An 18,846-nucleotide genomic window follows, 5' to 3' on the forward strand; every position below is an offset into this window, starting at 1 on the left:
TTTGATGTTATTCCTAGGTGTAGCATCTATAAGGGCATTCAGCACATTTTTGAGCTTTTATTATATGAGTTATCCACACGATCAGAGGTGCTATGTGCTTCCTGATTTTGGTTATCCACACTGTATACCACTGACTTAACTGCCATTCATTAGTGGAATTGTGCTATTGGATGTGAACACTGAAGGCCATTGAGTCCCCGCTTCCATCATTCCATTGGAGTTTGGTTATATCTTTTCTGAGGATAAATAAGCGCTGCAATATTGGCTTATTTTTTAGTTGGTCCAGAGGTCCAGTTTAAACTCAAAAGCTGCACCTAACACTTACAAATTATTAGGAAGCAATGCACATATATCCTTAGAGATTTGGACATAATTGAATTTATCGTTTTAGAACTCCATCATAGAGAACAGTCGGTTTTACAATGTTTTGCTCCACATTTCCTTTAACCTGGCTGACAGTAGGTTATCCCTAATTGCTGCATGTGTTGATCATAAGATCTGAAGAAGCTTTTCATAGCCGAGGAAAGTCACTGCATTAACAGGAAATGCTCGCAAACTGTTCACTGTGAGACCTTTGAAGAGCACACAGGGGCCTTCTTGTTTTATGCTTTTAAATATGCAGTCCCATATGCCCCGATATTGCACACTGTACATGCCATCCATCTGTAACCGTGACTTTACTACATCCATGGGGTTAGCAGCTGCCCATCCCACAGTTCCTGCCCAGCCACCAGCGAACAGCATAGTCCATGTACCTAAAAATATATATATATAAAAAAATTGTAGTTTGAAATATGTCTGTCTTTCATACATTCTCCACTTTGTTAATTAAAATGTAGAATCAAAATATCAACTAAGTCTATAAACTGGTCAGACACAACACTCAAGTATTAGACAAGACATGACACATAACAATTTTATCACGCTTTTCTCCTGGCAAATTTAAAGCGCTCCAGGGCTGCAGCCACTTAGGGCGCACCCCATGAGCGACCAGGATCATGAGAGAACCTTGCCTAAAGACTCCTTACTGTTTTTACATACTGTTTTAAGCCTGGATTCGAACTCTGGTCAAAGGCATACATCAAAGGCAACAACTGTAACCAATACCCTATCCAGCTAGCCATAATAAGTCTGGAAAATGGTCAAATATTTGAGGTTCTGGACGCAAGCCTGGCTTCAGGGACATAAAGTGATAATTTGCATATTCAGCAGTGGTACATTGTGGATAACCACAGTGCACACTTAAATCTGAATTATCACAAATATATTTTGTTTTAAGAAAACAAACCACACTAAGCATTGCTTTTTTAGTAGGAGAGCTTTTCGGTCTCTTTTGGTCCCCTATACTTTCCTAGAGGTTGTGGGTCACCCTGAGCTGCTTGAGTATTCTGTTGATCTCTCATGTAGGTGATATCTATCATGATAGCTATCAAAGTGTTGCAGTGTCATGTGGCAATGTTGTCTGTTATTGAGGAAGTGCTAAATAAAGCTACACTGACAAATAAGGAGCATGGTGTCTGTGTCTGAAGTTTTTCCGCTGCCTGAATAAGCTGCAAATCACAAGATAAGACATTGTTATACTGTTTTTTAATCTTTAACTGAACAATCAGGGTCAGGAAAAGGTTCTCCAGCACTAGAGGCGAAGATTCCAAAGTTCGCCCACCCTCCCCCTGAATAGTACTCACCCCAAGATAGGGGGTGCATGTCATTTTGGCGCCGCTCAGTTCGGCGCGGTGAGAGCCGAATGACGACTTTCACCGCTGCCGCAAAATACTGAGGCGGCATTAAATACTATTCCCCCTCCGTGTTTTCGCAACTCGGAGGGAGACGTTATTCGGGGTCTGGCAGCCGCCAGAGCCCCGAATTACCACTACGCGCCCCGCGCAGCATAACATTGCTGCTATGGGGCACCCAGTTTCGGCGCTGTATTAGGTAGCCCCCCCCCCTCAAGTATAGGTAGTAAGATGTGCCCCCGAGAATAAGGTAGCCTCCCAACTAGTATAGATAGTCAGATGGGGCCCCAAGAATTAGGTAGCCCCTCCCGTATGAATAGACAAATGTGTCTCCCAGCCAGTGTTAGGTAGCCTCCGCCCACTATAGGTAGCAAGATGTGCCCCCACTAATAGGTAGCCTACCCCCTAGTAGAGATATCTCCCAGGATTAGGTATCCCCAGTATAAATATAAATAGCCAAATGAATGCCTCCATATAGGTGTGGGGGGGGGGGCTAAGGAGCAGCCCCCTGTAGGTAAGTAAATGCTTGCTACTCCCCCAAAAGGCCACACTGTTTATGATCTTCCCTTAGGCGAAGGTTCATTTGACAAGTTCTTTAAAATTAATGCTCAGTTCACTTTAACACAGCATTCAAAACAGAAACTTCCAAAGTAATATAACTTTTATACATACTTGGCATTTCCCCATCCATTGTCATCCATTTACAAATGACTTCGTACGTTAGGAAATACAGCCCAAGAGTAGGTACATCTCGAATAACCAGTGCAGTGGATCCTCTGTAGAGGCCAGTAATTCCTTCCTCTCTGAATATGCTCACAGCACAGTGCACAGGGCCCTTGTATCGAGCCTGGATATTGATTGCTTTCTTCTGGCTCTTCAATGAATCGGTCTGGTTCTGCAACCTCACTTTTATAAGATCAACTGGAGCTGTGAAGTACACCTGCAAATGTAACAGTATTCACCTATTATTGGTTTTGCCAAGTTTTTTTGGATCTTCAAAATGTGAGGGTTCCTAGAAGTTTGATGCTGTTTTCAAGGCAAAGGGTGGTCACACCAAACGTTGATTTGGTTTAGCTTTCTCTTCTGTTCATACACTTTGCATTATTATTATTATTATTTATTGTATTTATAAAGCACCAACATATTATGCAGCGCTGACATTGCATTGTTAATTGATAAAAAAATAAACTATTAACACATCTAATGGTGAAAGTATTCTTAGTTTCCACATTTATCACACCTGCCTAAAGCTTTTCCACAGTAATGTATATAGCACTGACATCTTTTGCAGTGCTTTACGGAATATATATACTCTTGTCACTAACTGTTCCTTTAGAGGAGCTCACAATGTAATCCCTACCATACTCATATGTCCATTGTAGTCAATTTAGAGGCAAGACAATTATCTTATCTGTATGTTTTTGAACGTGGTAGGAAAATGGAGAGTCCAGAGGAAACTCAGACACAGAAGGAACATACAAACTCTGTGCAGATAGTGCCCTGGAGAGTGCTATCCACTATGCCACCATGCTACCAGACTGCTTAATTAACACGTGTACTTAATGCACCAGGTGCACATTCTACAATGTAAAAGAGTAGAGAATATTTGTCTATATACTTGAATTTTCCATAGCCAAATTAATATTAGTAAACTGTGAAATTCAAAATAATAAATTGCAGAATAAATACTGTATATACTCGAATACAAGTCGACCTCGTGTATATGTCGACTCCAATATTCAACCCTCTTAAGCTGGAATTTTTTATTGACTCAAGTATAAGTCTACCCAGCAAAGCTAATGGTTGCACTTGGGGCCCAGGAAGGGTTAATGACTGCACTGCATAAAGTATTGCAGCCATTAACCCCTCCTGTCTCTTAAGTGCAGCCAATACCTCCTACAGGCCCCCAAGTGCTGCAATTATTAACTCCCCTTCCTGCAGCCCAGTATTCCCCCTGCCCCTTTCCTTGGTAATTGTTGTGGCCAGGACTTTCAGACCTGTGTTTTTTTGGCATTTCCTTTCCTCAAAGTATTACTTACCACTGGGTAACTTGCTGCAAATGGGAATGTCACTATTAGTACACACATTACTCAGTGTGCTCAGTGTTGCCCGGGACTCGTGTATAAGTCGACCCCTATACTTTAATGAAGTGAATCAGACCTAAATTTCTAGACTTATACTTGAGTATATACAGTATTTTAGCTAATAAAAAGCTTTAGTTAATTAAAAGCATAAATACATATTTGAATAGCTTTTTTAAGCAAATATGTAATGTAACAAACTATAGAACTCAAAACAAAAGGTTAAGTCCCCGCATATCTGTAAAAATGGTGCCCAATAAAAATAGCTGGTAGTAGAATATCAGTAAAATTACCGTTATTCTACTACTAATTCCTATAATTAAAAAAACAGTAATATTGATATCAATAGCGATATTTTACTATGACCTAACCCTCTCAAACAGAACCCTCCCTCTACCTATGCCTAACCCTAAGACCCTCCCCCTCCCCCTCCATAAGTGCTGCCTAACCTTGACCATCTCCCCTGGTGTATAACCTTAAACACTCCTCCCTGCTTCCTAACCTCACCCCTCCCCCGAGTACTTAACCTTAAAGAGAAACTCCGACCAAGAATTGAAGTTTCTCCTAATCAGTAGCTGATACCCCCTTTTACATGAGAAATCTATTCCTTTTCACAAACAGACCATCAGGGGGCGCTGTATGACTGATATTGTGGTGAAACCCCTCCCACAAGAAACTCTGAGGACCGTGGTACTCCTGGCAGTTTCCTGTCTGTGAACCTTGTTGCATTGTGGGAAATAGCTATTTACAGCTGTTTCCAACTGCCAAAAAAGCATGCAGCAGCTACATCACCTGCCAACAGTAAAAATGTCACCATGTAATAAATGTCAGAATGTAAATCAGGGATTTAAAAGATTTTACAATGGGCAAACACTGACTAAATCATTATACATAATTATTGTAAAAATGAAGCACTTGTTTTTTATTACATTATTTTCACTGGAGTTCCTCTTTAAGGCCCCGTTTACACTTACCGTAATCAGTTGGTACGTGTTTTTTTTCCTTCTCCATAGCAAAAAACAAATATTTCAGTTAAAACGCAATAAGTGTGAAAGGTGCCATAGGATAACATGGGTATTACTTTGAAAATCTGTTGTCCTTTCAGTTATAACGGAGAGTAACTGATTACGTTTAAAAGAGGCCTAACCCCACCATGCCTAAATTTCCCTACTCTATGCCTAACCTTAACCCAACCTGCTGTGCCTAAACATAACCCCCTAAACTACCCTGATGCTGTCATAGTAGTAAAACCTGTGATTAGCGGCAATTATTGCATTGCTAAAGATGTCAGAGCTATTTAAATAAATAATAATAATTGCTACTTCCTAGCAGCCACCTTTGTTACCAGCAGACACAGACAGAGCAAAGCTATGTGCTAAGCTTCCTCAGAAATGTTTGCTGCAATCTTAGAATGTGCATTTCTTTTCCATGGAGGTGGAGTAAGGTCCCGTTCATAGTGGGATATTGTGGTGCAACTTTACATAGGCCTCTTAATGAAGAAATTTGCTCTGCAATAGTGAGACTATACAACGTGCATCCAATACAATGGGATCCAACCACAGTATCCCAATGCAGTGCAGTACCACATAATGTGTGCGTTACAGTGGCAGAAAAGCATGCTTTTCATTAACTGTATGCTTCACTGTATGCAATGGAATGGTCGTATAACATACGGTGCAACTTTTTAATTCCCTGTGTTGAGTTCCTGAATTTACAGGGAACGCATTGCAGCTCCCACTACCTTTACACTTTAAATGCAAACACCTAGAGTACATAAATCTACCTCAAGAACTTACCTGTACAATGCCTGAGAAGCATCCAGCAAGAAAAATGTGGGTATGGGTTGGAGGCTTTTTCCAGTCTTTACTTGTTGTGCCAGTTAGATAGTACAGGGCATTGCTGTATGATCCAAATATCAGGGAATTGCTTATTGCTACACTGCCCACTGGGAAACTCATGCCTTTGAAGAACCCTAAAAGCTAATATGTGAAAAGAGAATCAAATGAAAAATAAAAAGTACAATCAACTCCTTGTATTTAGCAGGGATTTATATTAAACTGATAACATACACAAACACATTTTCACTTCCAGAAATCTTAAGGGAACCTGAAGTGAGATGGATATGGAGGCTAACATATTTATTTTATTTTAAACAAGACCAGTTGCCTGGTAGTCCTGTTGATCCTCTGCCTCTAAAGGCTCATACACACACTTGACTAAAATTGGCTGAGGCATCTGATAACAACCACTTCAGCCAATAATCAGGCATGTGTACAGTGGCTTGCGACCCCCGACATACAAGCGATCCACCCAGCGGATCAACTCACCCCCCAAGACAGCCAATCCCATAGTCTACCCCGCGCCCCCACATGACATCACAAAGGTGCCATTCTGTCATCCCTCTGCCTTCCCACATAGCAACACAGCGTCCCAATCGCAGACGGGCGACATCCATCAAAGGTGTGTACGCACCTTAACATTTTTATGAAGTCATTAGCCTGAACAAGCATTGGGATTCGATGTTTCTGACTGAAGTCTGACTGGATGAGCTGCATGCTTGTTTCGGTTGTGTGCCAGAACAATCTGCCAATGCCATTTTTACTATATTATATTATATTATACTAGCATGCGTGTATAAGGCATAACAGCAAATAAAAGTTCCCTAGAAAAGATCTTATCTTTGACCTACAAGCAATAGTTGTTTGCGACTTTTATACCTTTAGAAAACATACATCATAAAAGAATACAGCTGAGCATGTCAATAATAAAAAATAATCAGGTTACCTGTATATTATTCACCTTTATCACATTATAAACTTGATCACTTAGCTTGTTAAGGTACAGTTTACCCAGTAAAATCACTAGTTTTATATAGGGCTAAAAGCAAGCTAAGAGCCATGTTATTAAAAGGCTGTACTACTGTGTTTCCCCGAAAATAAGACAGGGTCTTACATAGATTTTTGCTCCAAAACTGCATTAGGGCTTATTTTCAGAGGGTGTCTTATCTTTCCATGAATAACAAGCTATATTTATTCATGACCCCTCTTTTCAAAAAAAAAAAAAAAAAATCATAATTTATTCTATCATATCCTGTAACATCATCATACATTTTTAAACCCTGAATTCCATCACACATTTCTCATAATTGACTCTTTTTTTTCCAACAACAAGTTACATTTACCAAGAATTGCCTTATTGTTTTGGGTCTTGTCTTGTGGGGTCTTCTGAGTGTGATCCTTTTGGGGATGTCTGCATTCCTTGGTGAAGAGTCTATGTGTCCTGCTGCAATCTATTGCCAATTGATTTTACTTTTTACATATATTCCATTGCTATTTAAATTTACTTTTTTATGAACTTCTGTGCCTGCGCACATGTGAGCTTGATTACAAGCGTCACGCTTGCCGGGGCGGCAGCTGCTACAGAGGGGACCCCGGGAGGCCGGCCTGGAGGAAGCCCCAGGTAAGTAGACCTCATTTTGTTAAAATTGCCCGATATTTCGTTTCACTAGGACTTATTTTTGGAGTAGGGCTTATATTTTAAGCATTCTCAAAAATCCTGAAAAATAGGGCTTTTTTTTTCAGGGAAACTGGTTAAATATAAATTTGCCTTCTTAAAAAGAGGGTATTTGCTACTAAACAGCTCTACTTGAGCAATAAGGAACTATTAGATCAGGGGTCCCCAAACGTTTTGGGTCGAGGGCCAGGTCAACATACTTCAGACTGCTGGGGGGGGGGGGGGGGGCTGGAGTATACATAAAATAGCCAGACAGTGAAGCATACCCAGGTGACACTGCACTCCAATTGGACAGCAGTGTCACCTAATGTGGAATGTGATTGGAAACCAGCAAATTACTGCTTTCTGGCTTCCATGTGGATGGGTGGTGCCAGCACTGCTATTCTATATGCAGACCACCAATATTTAAAGATGTAGCTGACCACATCTACAAGTAATACATTTTGTGTGTGTGGGGTCGGTAAAAAAGCCTCAGGAGGCCGCATTTGGCCCGCGGGTCTTAGTTTGAGGACCACTGTATTAGATAATCTTAAAGCAAACCTGAAGTGAACTTATGAAATAACTAACTGTACGTTGTAACGTTTGCGTAATCGTTTCCGTGGTCAGCGCACCAGACGTGCGCTGACGCGGTGGAAATCCTCCACAAACGTGTAATTGGGAGAACCCAGGTTAGGTGCATTGCACCAGTAGAGGGAAATTCCCACCAGCAGATGGAGCTGTGGAGTGCAGACTAGTGTTGGGCGAACATCTAGATGTTCGGGTTCGCGAACGTTCGCCGAACATCGCCGCGATGTTCGGGTGTTCGCGCCGAACTCCGAACATAATGGAAGTCAATGGGGACCCGAACTTTCGTGCTTTGTAAAGCTTCCTTACATGCTACATACCCCAATTTAGCAGGGTATGTGCACCTTGGGAGTGGGTACAAGAGGAAAAAAAATATTTGAAAAAGAGCTTATAGTTTTTGAGAAAATTGATTGTAAAGTTTCAAAGGAAAAACTGTCTTTTAAATGTGGAAAATGTCATGTTTCTTTGCACAGGTAACATGCTTTTTGCCGCCATGCAGTCATAAATGTAATACAGATGAGAGGTTCAATAAACAGGGACCGGCAACGCTAACCCAGCAGCAGCAGCAGCACACGTGATGGAACAGGAGGAGGCACAGGAGGAGAAGGCCACGCTTTGAGACACAACAACCCAGGCCTTGCATGAGGACAAGAAGCGTGCGGATAGCATGCTTTGTACCGCCATGCAGTCATAAATGTAATGTAAATGTAATAGGGGGGCAATGGGAAGCCTCCTCGTGGCGCCCCTGGATAGTGCTATTTAGCATGAACTAATTCCCGCAGGGCGATTGTTTTGCGGTTTTTGGTTTTTGACCCTGCGTATTTAGGCATGCAAAAGCAAATGCTTATTTGCATGAGCAATGTCTCGTGATTAGCCAATAGGCCAAATTTGCAAAGCCAGATTTGTCAGGTTCACTTGGTTGATGCACACATGTTCTTTCTCTGTTGTGATTATTATAAATGTAATAAAGATAAGAGGTTCCAGAAACAGGGACCGGCAACGCTAACCCAGCAGCAGCAGCACACGTGATGGAACAGGAGGAGGCGCAGGAGGAGAAGGCCACGCTTTGAGACACAACAACCCAGGCCTTGCATGAGGACAAGAAGCGTGCGGATAGCTTGCTTTGTACCGCCATGCAGTCATAAATGTAATAAAGATAAGTTGTTCAATAAACAGGGACCACGCGGCAACGCTAACCCAGAAGCAGCAGACGTGATGGAACAGGAGCAGGCGCAGGAGGAGAAGGCCATGCTTTTTGAGACACAACAACCCAGGCCTTGCATGAGGACAAAAAGCGTGCGGATAGCATGCTTTGTACCGCCATGCAGTCATAAATGTAATAAAGATAAGTGGTTCAATAAACAGGGACCACGCGGTAACGCTAACCCAGCAGCAGCAGACGTGATGGAACAGGAGCAGGTGCAGGAGGAGAAGGCCATGCTTTTTGAGACACAACAACCCAGGCCTTGCATGAGGACAAAAAGCGTGCGGATAGCATGCTTTGTACCGCTATGCAGTCATAAATGTAATAAAGATAAGAGGTTCCATAAACAGGGACCGGCAACGCTAACCCAGCAGCAGCAGCAGCACACACGTGATGGAACAGGAGCAGGCGCAGGAGGAGAAGGCCATGCTTTTTGAGACACAACAACCCAGGCCTTGCATGAGGACAAAAAAGCGTGCGGATATAGCGGCAATGCTTTTTGCCGCCATGCAGTCATAAATGTAATACAGATGAGAGGTTCAACAAACAGGGACCGGAAACGCTAAACCATCCCAGATGTTCATTGGTCATGTTACTTGGTTGGGGTCCTGGAGTGTTGCGTAGTCGTTTCCAATCCAGGATTGATTCATTTTAATTTGAGTCAGACGGTCTGCATTTTCTGTGGAGAGGCGGATACGCCGATCTGTGACGATGCCTCCGGCAGCACTGAAACAGCGTTCCGACATAACGCTGGCTGCCGGGCAAGCCAGCACCTCTATTGCGTACATTGCCAGTTCGTGCCAGGTGTCTAGCTTCGATACCCAATAGTTGAAGGGTGCAGATGGATTGTTCGACACAGCTACATCATCTGACATGTAGTCCTTGACCATCTTCTCCAGGCGATCGGTGTTGGAGGTGGATCTGCACGCTTGCTGTTCAGTGGGCTGCTGCTGCATGGGTGTCAGAAAATTTTCCCACTCCAAGGACACTGCCGATACCATTCCCTTTTGGGCACTAGCTGCGGCTTGCGTTGTTTGCTGCCCTCCTGGTCGTCCTGGGTTTGCGGAAGTCAGTCTGTCGGCGTACAACTGGCTAGAGGAGGGGGAGGATGTCAATCTCCTCTCTAAAGTCTCCACAAGGGCCTGCTGGTATTCTTCCATTTTGACCTGTCTGACTCTTTCTTCAAGCAGTTTTGGAACATTGTGTTTGTACCGTGGATCCAGAAGGGTATAAACCCAGTAATTGGTGTTGTCCAGAATGCGCACAATGCGTGGGTCGCGTTCAATGCAGTCTAGCATGAATTGAGCCATGTGTGCCAGAGTCCTACCAGAATCCTCATCATCCTCTTGTGAGCATTGTGATAGTTGTTGTGATGCATCATAGTCGTCACCTTCCTCCTGGTCTGCTTCTGCTGACCATTCGCGCTGAATTGTGGAAGTCCAACGTGCACCGCTCTGGCCCTTGTCAGTGGTGGCAGGAAATTCCTGCTCCAACTCCAGCTGTTCCTCCTCCTCTTCTTCGTCATAGCTGCTGGGGCCAGCGTTTCCTGAGGCGGATGGCCTGATGTTGGTACCATCACGCTGATCGTTTTCTCCTTCAGATTCCCCCAGTTGCATCATGACAGCTGTTTCTTTGATTTTCAACATTGACCTCTTCAGTAAACACAGCAGTGGTATGGTAATGCTGACTGAAGAGTTGTCACTGCTCACAAGCAACGTGGATTGCTCAAAATTTTGGAGGACTTGGCAGAGGTCCAACATGTTGGCTCAATCGGATCCACAGAAGCTTGGCAGCTGTCCGGATGCTCCTCGGTACTGCGCCGTCATGTACTGGACCACTGCACTCTTCTGCTCGCAAAAGCGGGCTAGCATGTGCAGTGTAGAATTCCAGCGCGTAGGGACATCACACAGCAAGCGATGGTGGGGGAGATTGAAGCGCTCCTGCATCTTGGCGAGTGCCCCCGAAGCAGTACTGGAATTTCTACAATGTTTGGCCACTTGATGCACCTTCAACAGAAGATCGGCCACGCCTGGGTATGTCCTCAGGAACCGCTGAACTACTAGGTTCATCACGTGCGCCAGGCAAGGGATGTGTGTCAGCTTAGCCAACCTTAAAGCGCGAATGAGATTACTCCCATTATCACACACAACCATGCCCGGTTTCAGGTCCAGCGGTGCCAGCCACAAATCCGTCTGTTCCTTTATTCCCTTCCAAATTTCCTCCCCTGTGTGCTGCTTATCCCCAAGGCAGATAAGCTTCAGCAACGCTTGCTGACGCATGCCAACAGCTGTGCTGCACTGCTTCCACGATCCTACTGCTGCTGGTGCTGGGTTAGTGTTTCCGGATGAGGTACAGCTTTGAGATGCGTTGGAGGAGAAGGAGTCAGAGAGGTAGGTGCTGCTGTTGTTATCCAGTGGGAGGGACGGCGGTGCAGCTGTTTGCGGCGTGGGCAACACCCGCGCCGTAGCAGGTAAGGAATCGCTGCCAGGCTCCACAAGGTTCACCCAGTGCGCGGTAAGCGAGATGTATCGACCCTGTCCGAACACACTCGTCCAGGTGTCAGTGGTGAGGTGAACCTTGCAGGCAACGGCATTCTTCAAGCTTCGGGTTATTTTGCTGACCACGTGCTCATGCAACTCAGGCACTGCAGAGCGCGCAAAGTGGTAGCGGCTGGGAACCACGTAACGTGGGATGGCCACTGACATCATGCCCTTGAAGCTGTTTGTCTCCACCACTCGATATGGCAGCATTTCGCAGGCCAGAAGCTTGGCTATGCTGGCTGTTACTGCCACGGCCCGGGGGTCATTTGCTGGCAATTTCCTCTTGCGCTCAAACATCTCCGACACAGACAACTGAACCGTAGCGCTGCACACGGAAGGGCTGTTGGTTGTTGTGTTTGATGAACACTGGGAGACCTCAAGAGCACTACTCCGGAAAGTGACAGTGTCAGCGTCGTCTGATGTTTGTGAATGTTGTGAACCACCCAATGGCTGGGCTACTGCTGCTGCTGAGGCGGGTCTGGTGGTGAGTCTGGTGAACCCAAGGGAGGCAGTGTTGCTGGTACCCTGTCCTGCCGCGTTTGCCCACAGAGTGGGATGTTTGGATAGCATGTGGCGGCTCATGCTGGTGGTGGAGAGGTTGTTAATACTTTTCCCCCTGCTCAGGCGGGTCTTGCACACCTTGCAAATCGCCATGGTAACATCCTCAGTGCAGTCTTCAAAGAAAGCCCAGACTTTGGAGCACCTGCCTTGCTGGCGATTTCTGTTTGCTCCTCTTTTGCCTCTCACTTGAACTTCCACGCTTGTGGTGCCTGAAATTGCGCGCCGCCTACCTTGTGGCACAAGGCGAACTCGTGCAGCAGTGGGTTCTTCAACAGACTCATCTGTGCTGCTGCTACGACGGCGATGTTCTCGTTCACAAACAAAATCTGGGTCTATGTCCACATTGTCCATACCCTCCTCTTCCATCTCCTGAAACTCATCATATGTCATTGTGGGGGGCCGCCGCCGTGGAGTAGAGCTCCCCAGAACAACCTCTGCGCAGCTCACTCCAACGTCGTCTTCCAGATCTTGTCGGCCGACCTCCTGCAATTGCAACCCCTCCTGCCCAACTTGCTCTGGGATTTGGGTTTCCGAGTCCTCCTCGGACTCGCCTTGCATTTCAGTGCGCGGTGCATTTCCCACAGTTAATGGTTGTGAATCCGGGCACAACATTTCTGGCTGTTCCTCCATTGACCTTTGAAAGGTGGAAGTTTGTTGGGCTGGGAATAGCTCCTGCGAATACCCCATTGTGTCCTGAGGTAATTCATCGGACTGGTTATCTGGCAGTTGTGTGCGTGGTGTCGCTGCCGGTTGTGTCAGCTTTGTGCCCACTGGCTCCTTGTAACTGGCTGAGGACTCGGACCCCGTGCGTGATGTGCTGGTGCTGCTTAACCCACTGCTGGACGCTTGAGAGGTCATCCAAGTAATTATCTGGTCCTGTTCTTTTGGATCTGTGAGGGTTGTTGTCCTGGACAACATGGGCGGTATTGAGTGGGTTTTCTTGGGTGCTCCCCTGTGGCCTGTACGTGAACCGTCAGGGGAAACACCTCTTCCCTTGCTCCTCCCTCTTTCACCAGATTTCTTCCTCATTTCACTTATCCTTAAAGTACACGCTGACTGGCAGCAGTACAGTGGCAGTACAGAAATGCTATACAGTGGTGGGTGAGCGGTGTACCACTATTGCCAGCAGCGACACAGAGCACAATGATATACAGTGGCGGGTGAGCGATGTACTACTGTTCCCAGCAGACACAGAGTGGCAGTAAACAATGCTATATAGTCTGGCTGAGCGGTGTACACAGAGTGGCAGTACACACAATGCTATATAGTCTGGCTGAGCCGTGTACACAGAGTGGCAGTAAACAATGCTATATAGTCTGGCTGAGCCGTGTACACAGAGTGGCAGTACACACAATGCTATATAGTCTGGCTGAGCGGTGTACACAGAGTGGCAGTACACACAATGCTATATAGTCTGGCTGAGCGGTGTACACAGAGTGGCAGTACACACAATGCTATATAGTCTGGCTGAGCGGTGTACACAGAGTGGCAGTAAACAATGCTATATAGTCTGGCTGAGCGGTGTACACAGAGTGGCAGTACACACAATGCCAAATAGTCTGGCTGAGCCGTGTACACAGAGTGGCAGTACACACAATGCTATATAGTCTGGCTGAGCGGTGTACACAGAGTGGCAGTACACACAATGCTATATAGTCTGGCTGAGCGGTGTACACAGAGTGGCAGTACACACAATGCTATATAGTCTGGCTGAGCGGTGTACACAGAGTGGCAGTACACACAATGCTATATAGTCTGGCTGAGCCGTGTACACAGAGTGGCAGTACACACAATGCTATATAGTCTGGCTGAGCGGTGTACACAGAGTGGCAGTACACACAATGCTATATAGTCTGGCTGAGCGGTGTACACAGAGTGGCAGTAAACAATGCTATATAGTCTGGCTGAGCGGTGTACACAGAGTGGCAGTACACACAATGCTATATAGTCTGGCTGAGCGGTGTACACAGAGTGGCAGTAAACACAATGCTATATATAGCGTGGCTGAGCGAGGTACACAGTGGCAGTACACACAATGCTATATAGTCTGGCTGAGCCGTGTACACAGAGTGGCAGTACACACAATGCTATATAGTCTGGCTGAGCGAGGTACACAGTGGCAGTACACACAATGCTATATAATCTGGCTGAGCGGTGTACACAGAGTGGCAGTAAACACAATGCTATATATAGCGTGGCTGAGCGAGGTACACAGTGGCAGTACACACAATGCTATATAGTCTGGCTGAGCGGTGTACACAGAGTGGCAGTAAACACAATGCTATATATAGCGTGGCTGAGCGAGGTACACAGTGGCAGTACACACAATGCTATATAGTCTGGCTGAGCCGTGTACACAGCGTGGCAGTACACACAATGCTATATAGTCTGGCTGAGCGAGGTACACAGTGGCAGTACACACAATACTATATAGTCTGGCTGAGCGGTGTACACAGAGTGGCAGTAAACACAATGCTATATATAGCGTGGCTGAGCGAGGTACACAGTGGCAGTACACACAATGCTATATAGTCTGGCTGAGCGGTGTACACAGAGTGGCAGTAAACACAATGCTATATATAGCGTGGCTGAGCGAGGTACACAGTGGCAGTACACACAATGCTATATAGTCTGGCTAAGCCGTGTACACAGAGTGGCAGTAAACACAATGCTATATATAGCGTGGCTGAGCGAGGTACACAGTGGCAGTACACACAATGCTATATAGTCTGGCTGAGCCGTGTACACAGAGTGGCAGTAAACACAATGCTATATATAGTGTGGCTGAGCGAGGTACACAGTGGCAGTAAACAATGCTATATATAGTGTGGCTGAGCGAGCGGTGTACTACTGTTCCCAGCAGCGACACACAATGACTGGGGGGGACCCTGGCTAGCGTGGCTGGAGAGCGAACTACCCTGCCTGCCTACCCAAAGCTAAACCCACAGACAAATGGCGGAGATATGACGTGGTTCGGGTATTTATTGACCGTTCGGCCAATCAGAGCGCGTTCGGGTCCGAACCACGTGACCCGTTCGGCCAATCACAGCGCTAGCCGAACGTTCGGGGAACGTTCGGCCATGCGCTCTTAGTTCGGCCATGCGGCCGAACGGTTTGGCCGAGCACCACCAGGTGTTCGGCCGAACTTGAACATCACCCGAACAGGGTGATGTTCTGCAGAACCCGAACAGTGGCGAACACTGTTCGCCCAACACTAGTGCAGACGAGCACAGCCTCTGCACGGCTACAGATGCCAGATGGGAATTGTACGAGCAGGATCAAGCAGGGCTGAATAGCCCTCAAGAGAAATAGCAGAGGGACAGACAGAATGTGTGTTCACCAATCTAGTCGCCCCCCAGCGACGATGAACACCTATCAACGGAAAGAAAGCGCGAATGCAATCGCAAGAATGGCGATTGCCAACAGACACCAGACTGAAAAGGACAGAGCATGAGAGTAGCAAAGGCACAGCAAACAAAAATGAGAAGATAAGGAAAATAACGCTAGCTAAACGCGAACACCGCACTCATTTGCAACAGCGAACGCGTTTCTGCACGATCACTGCGTGTTAGGCGCCCAGTGATAAGCGTGCTACCCTAACTAACCAATGACAGACAAACACGAAATAGAGAACGCGAACGCTTGCTAAACGGTTACCTCACCGAGCCTACAGCAAGCGTTCGTATCAGACCAGACAGACAGACAGGTGGGGCTGCCAGTAGCAACCACTGCTCTGGCTAGCACCCCTAAGGCAGAGATACAGAAGGAGGCACTGCCACTACCACTAGGGCAAGTGCGATCCAGACAGATAAACAGAAGGGGCCACCAGTAGCAACCACTGCTCTGGTTAACACCCCAAAGGCTGAGATACAGAAGGAGGTACTGCCACTACCACTAGGGCAAGTGCGATCCAGACAGATGGAGCAGCCAGCAGCAACCGCAACTCTGGCCTACACTCCCAGACAGACAGAACGATTCCCTGTCGATCGCCGCTGGCGACAAGGCAATCGAGGCACAGAAGGAAGCACTGCCACTACTATTAGGGCTAATGCAATCCAGACAGATGAACAGAAGGGGCTACCAGTAGCAACCGCAGCTCTGGTTAGCACCCCCAGACAGACAGAACGATTCCCTGTCGACCACCGCTGGCGACAAGTAAATCGAGACACTAAGACTGTACAGGCAAAACAGATAATACAATCTGACTGCACTGGAGGGAATGCCTAGTACAGTCCCAAGAATTACTCTAAGATAATCTCTGACAAACAGGCAAGGCTGACACTCTAGGAGTGTTTTGCAGTAACAAACCATTAAGATGACCAGCAAAGGATTCTGGGAGAACATGGTATTTATACTGCCAGCCTTCAAAGGAGGCAAGTAGGCAATTTGCATAACTAATGTATGCAAATTCCTCAGCAGCAGAGCAGGTCTGAAACTTGCAAAGCAAAGACAGGTCTCTTTTCCAGAGACCTGCAGCCCTCAGACTTAAGGAATGGTCAAACAGCTGTCTGTCTGTGCAGACAGCTGAGCGGATCATTACAGTACCCCCCCCCCCTCTAGGGACGGATTCCAGACGTCTCTCAAAACTGGCGTTTCCAAAAAACTCTAACTGAAGACTCATGAATGTCGGGACAGCCCGACAAGGCCCAATTCTAGAGTCAATCCTCCCGAAACCAACCTCGTCGGAAGCAGATGCCACCGAAACATGCCCATAGTTACATAGTTATTTTGGTTGAAAAAAGACATACGTCCATCGAGTTCAACCAGTATAAAGTACAACACCAGCCTGCTCCCTCACATATCCCTGTTGATCCAGAGGAAGGCGAAAAAACCCTTACAAGGCATGGTCCAATTAGCCCCTAAATGCCCATCAGTACTACAAGCCTCAGCGCAACACCCATCAGAACTGTGAATGCCAGAGACGAAGCCATCGACACCCTCCAGGCAATACCCACCACCTTCCAGGGAGCGTCCGAAAATACCAAACCTGCCACAATACCTGTTCGAAGTGTCCCTTTCAACACAAAAGCCACTGTTGATCCTATCCAGGGTACCAAGCAAAATTTCTCCCGGAATCTCGCAGAAACCTTTGAAGCTCCGCAGAGATCCCAAGAGGCCAGAACGCTCACCAGGCTCACATGGAGAACTACCAAGAACCCCTATGGAACCTATGATTATTCCGGATTCAGAATTACCAGGACACCCATCAAGATCAGGACTTTCAGGGACCACTTCTGGGCATGCAAGCAGGCAGGCAATATCAGAACATGTCTCCACCGAGGAAGCATCTGAGCATGCTGGTAACCGAGGCACACTTGGGCTTTCTGGGTCACAGAGCACACCGGGGTACACCAGCACAGGAGAAACCTCAGGACATGTCGAGGAACTGCCAACCTCAGAGTCCAACACGACAAGACCAAAACCAGGACCGGGCAGAAAATCATCACGAGTAGAGGTCACAGGTACTGGTCTTTCAAAAGAAGACTCGGACTCAGACTCAGAAATTTCTGTGACTGTAATATCATCTAACCAAAACTCATCATTGACTACACATGAGTGAAGCTCCACAAGAGCTGCAAAAGTAGTCAGCACAACAGCAATGCCCACTGAAGTGGGCAAAACCTCAGACGGATCTGGGGGACAGAAGGCATCTCCTAGAAGTTCTGCACCCTTTAGGAGGGACTTGGAAACCTCCAAAACATCAAACAAGATCTCAGAAGTGTCATTTTCCAAGTTTTCTAAGAAGGATTCTGAACTATCCATGTTACAGGGCCGAACATTAAATACCTCCTGCGGACAGGGCAGATGTCCCAGGAATGGTTCTACCATATGCTGCGACTGAATTTCATCATCAAGACAAGGATCATTGACTACACATGAATGAAGCTCCACAAGAGCTGCAAAGGTAGTCAGCATAATAGTAATGCCTACTGAAGTGGGCAAAACCTCAGACGGATCTGGGGGGCAGGAGGCATCTCCTAGAAGTTCTGCACCCTTTAGGAGGGACTTGGAAACCTCCAAAACATCAAACAAGAACTCAGAAGTGTCATTTTCCAAGTTTTCTGACAAGGATTCTGAACTATCCATGTTACAGGGCCGAACATTAAATACCTCCTGCGGACAGGGCAGATGTCCCAGGAATGGTTCTACCATATGCTGAGACTGAATTTCATCATCAAGACAAGGATACACAGGAATATCTAGTGAAACTAGCTCTGATTTTCTGAGTTTCGTTTCACTGCAGGCAGAATCCTCCATAGCTGTCAAACCAGACTGCAATTCTAAAATAGCAGAGAAACAGGTGAGAATAGTAGCAATGCCTAGACGAGCCTCTAGGGTCACTGCAGGAGATTTTATACAAGGCAATATTGTCTCATCCAGAGTACAGGGTGGGAAATTATTACTTTCCTCAGTATCAGATTCGCAAAACCAAAGCGCTGTCTCACCCCTAGACTCGGCTAACAATGTTGAATCCGAGGATACAGAACGCAAAATTTGCGAATCCAAGATCGCTTTAGGTTGCAAAACTGACGCTTCCAAAGCGCAAGCCTCCGTAATCTGTGGAGCGGACTGCAAGGTGTTCAAAGGGTTACTTTTGAGGCTGCATGGTTTAGGAATTTTCTCCATAGCAGGATTATGTGAAAAACAGG

At 46.3% G+C, this 18,846-nt stretch overlaps 1 protein-coding gene across 5 annotated transcripts in view; it reads right to left on the minus strand.

The window, feature by feature from the left end:
- Window positions 1-362: 362 nt before the first annotated feature.
- Window positions 363-18,846, minus strand: part of SLC25A45 (solute carrier family 25 member 45) — a 70,868-nt gene continuing 52,384 nt past the window's right edge. For all 5 annotated transcript variants that reach the window (XM_068261672.1, XM_068261669.1, XM_068261670.1 and 2 more), the window contains 3 exons: window positions 5,611-5,793; window positions 2,406-2,673; window positions 363-755 (listed from right to left, as the gene is read on the minus strand). In XM_068261672.1, coding sequence (XP_068117773.1) covers window positions 490-755; window positions 2,406-2,673; window positions 5,611-5,793 — 717 coding nt within the window. In that variant the 3' untranslated portion in view covers window positions 363-489. The remainder of the gene's footprint in view (window positions 756-2,405; window positions 2,674-5,610; window positions 5,794-18,846) is intronic.

The sequence above is a fragment of the Hyperolius riggenbachi genome, chromosome 11 (genome assembly GCF_040937935.1).
Source record: "Hyperolius riggenbachi isolate aHypRig1 chromosome 11, aHypRig1.pri, whole genome shotgun sequence".
In the NCBI taxonomy this organism is placed as follows: Eukaryota; Metazoa; Chordata; class Amphibia; order Anura; family Hyperoliidae; genus Hyperolius; species Hyperolius riggenbachi.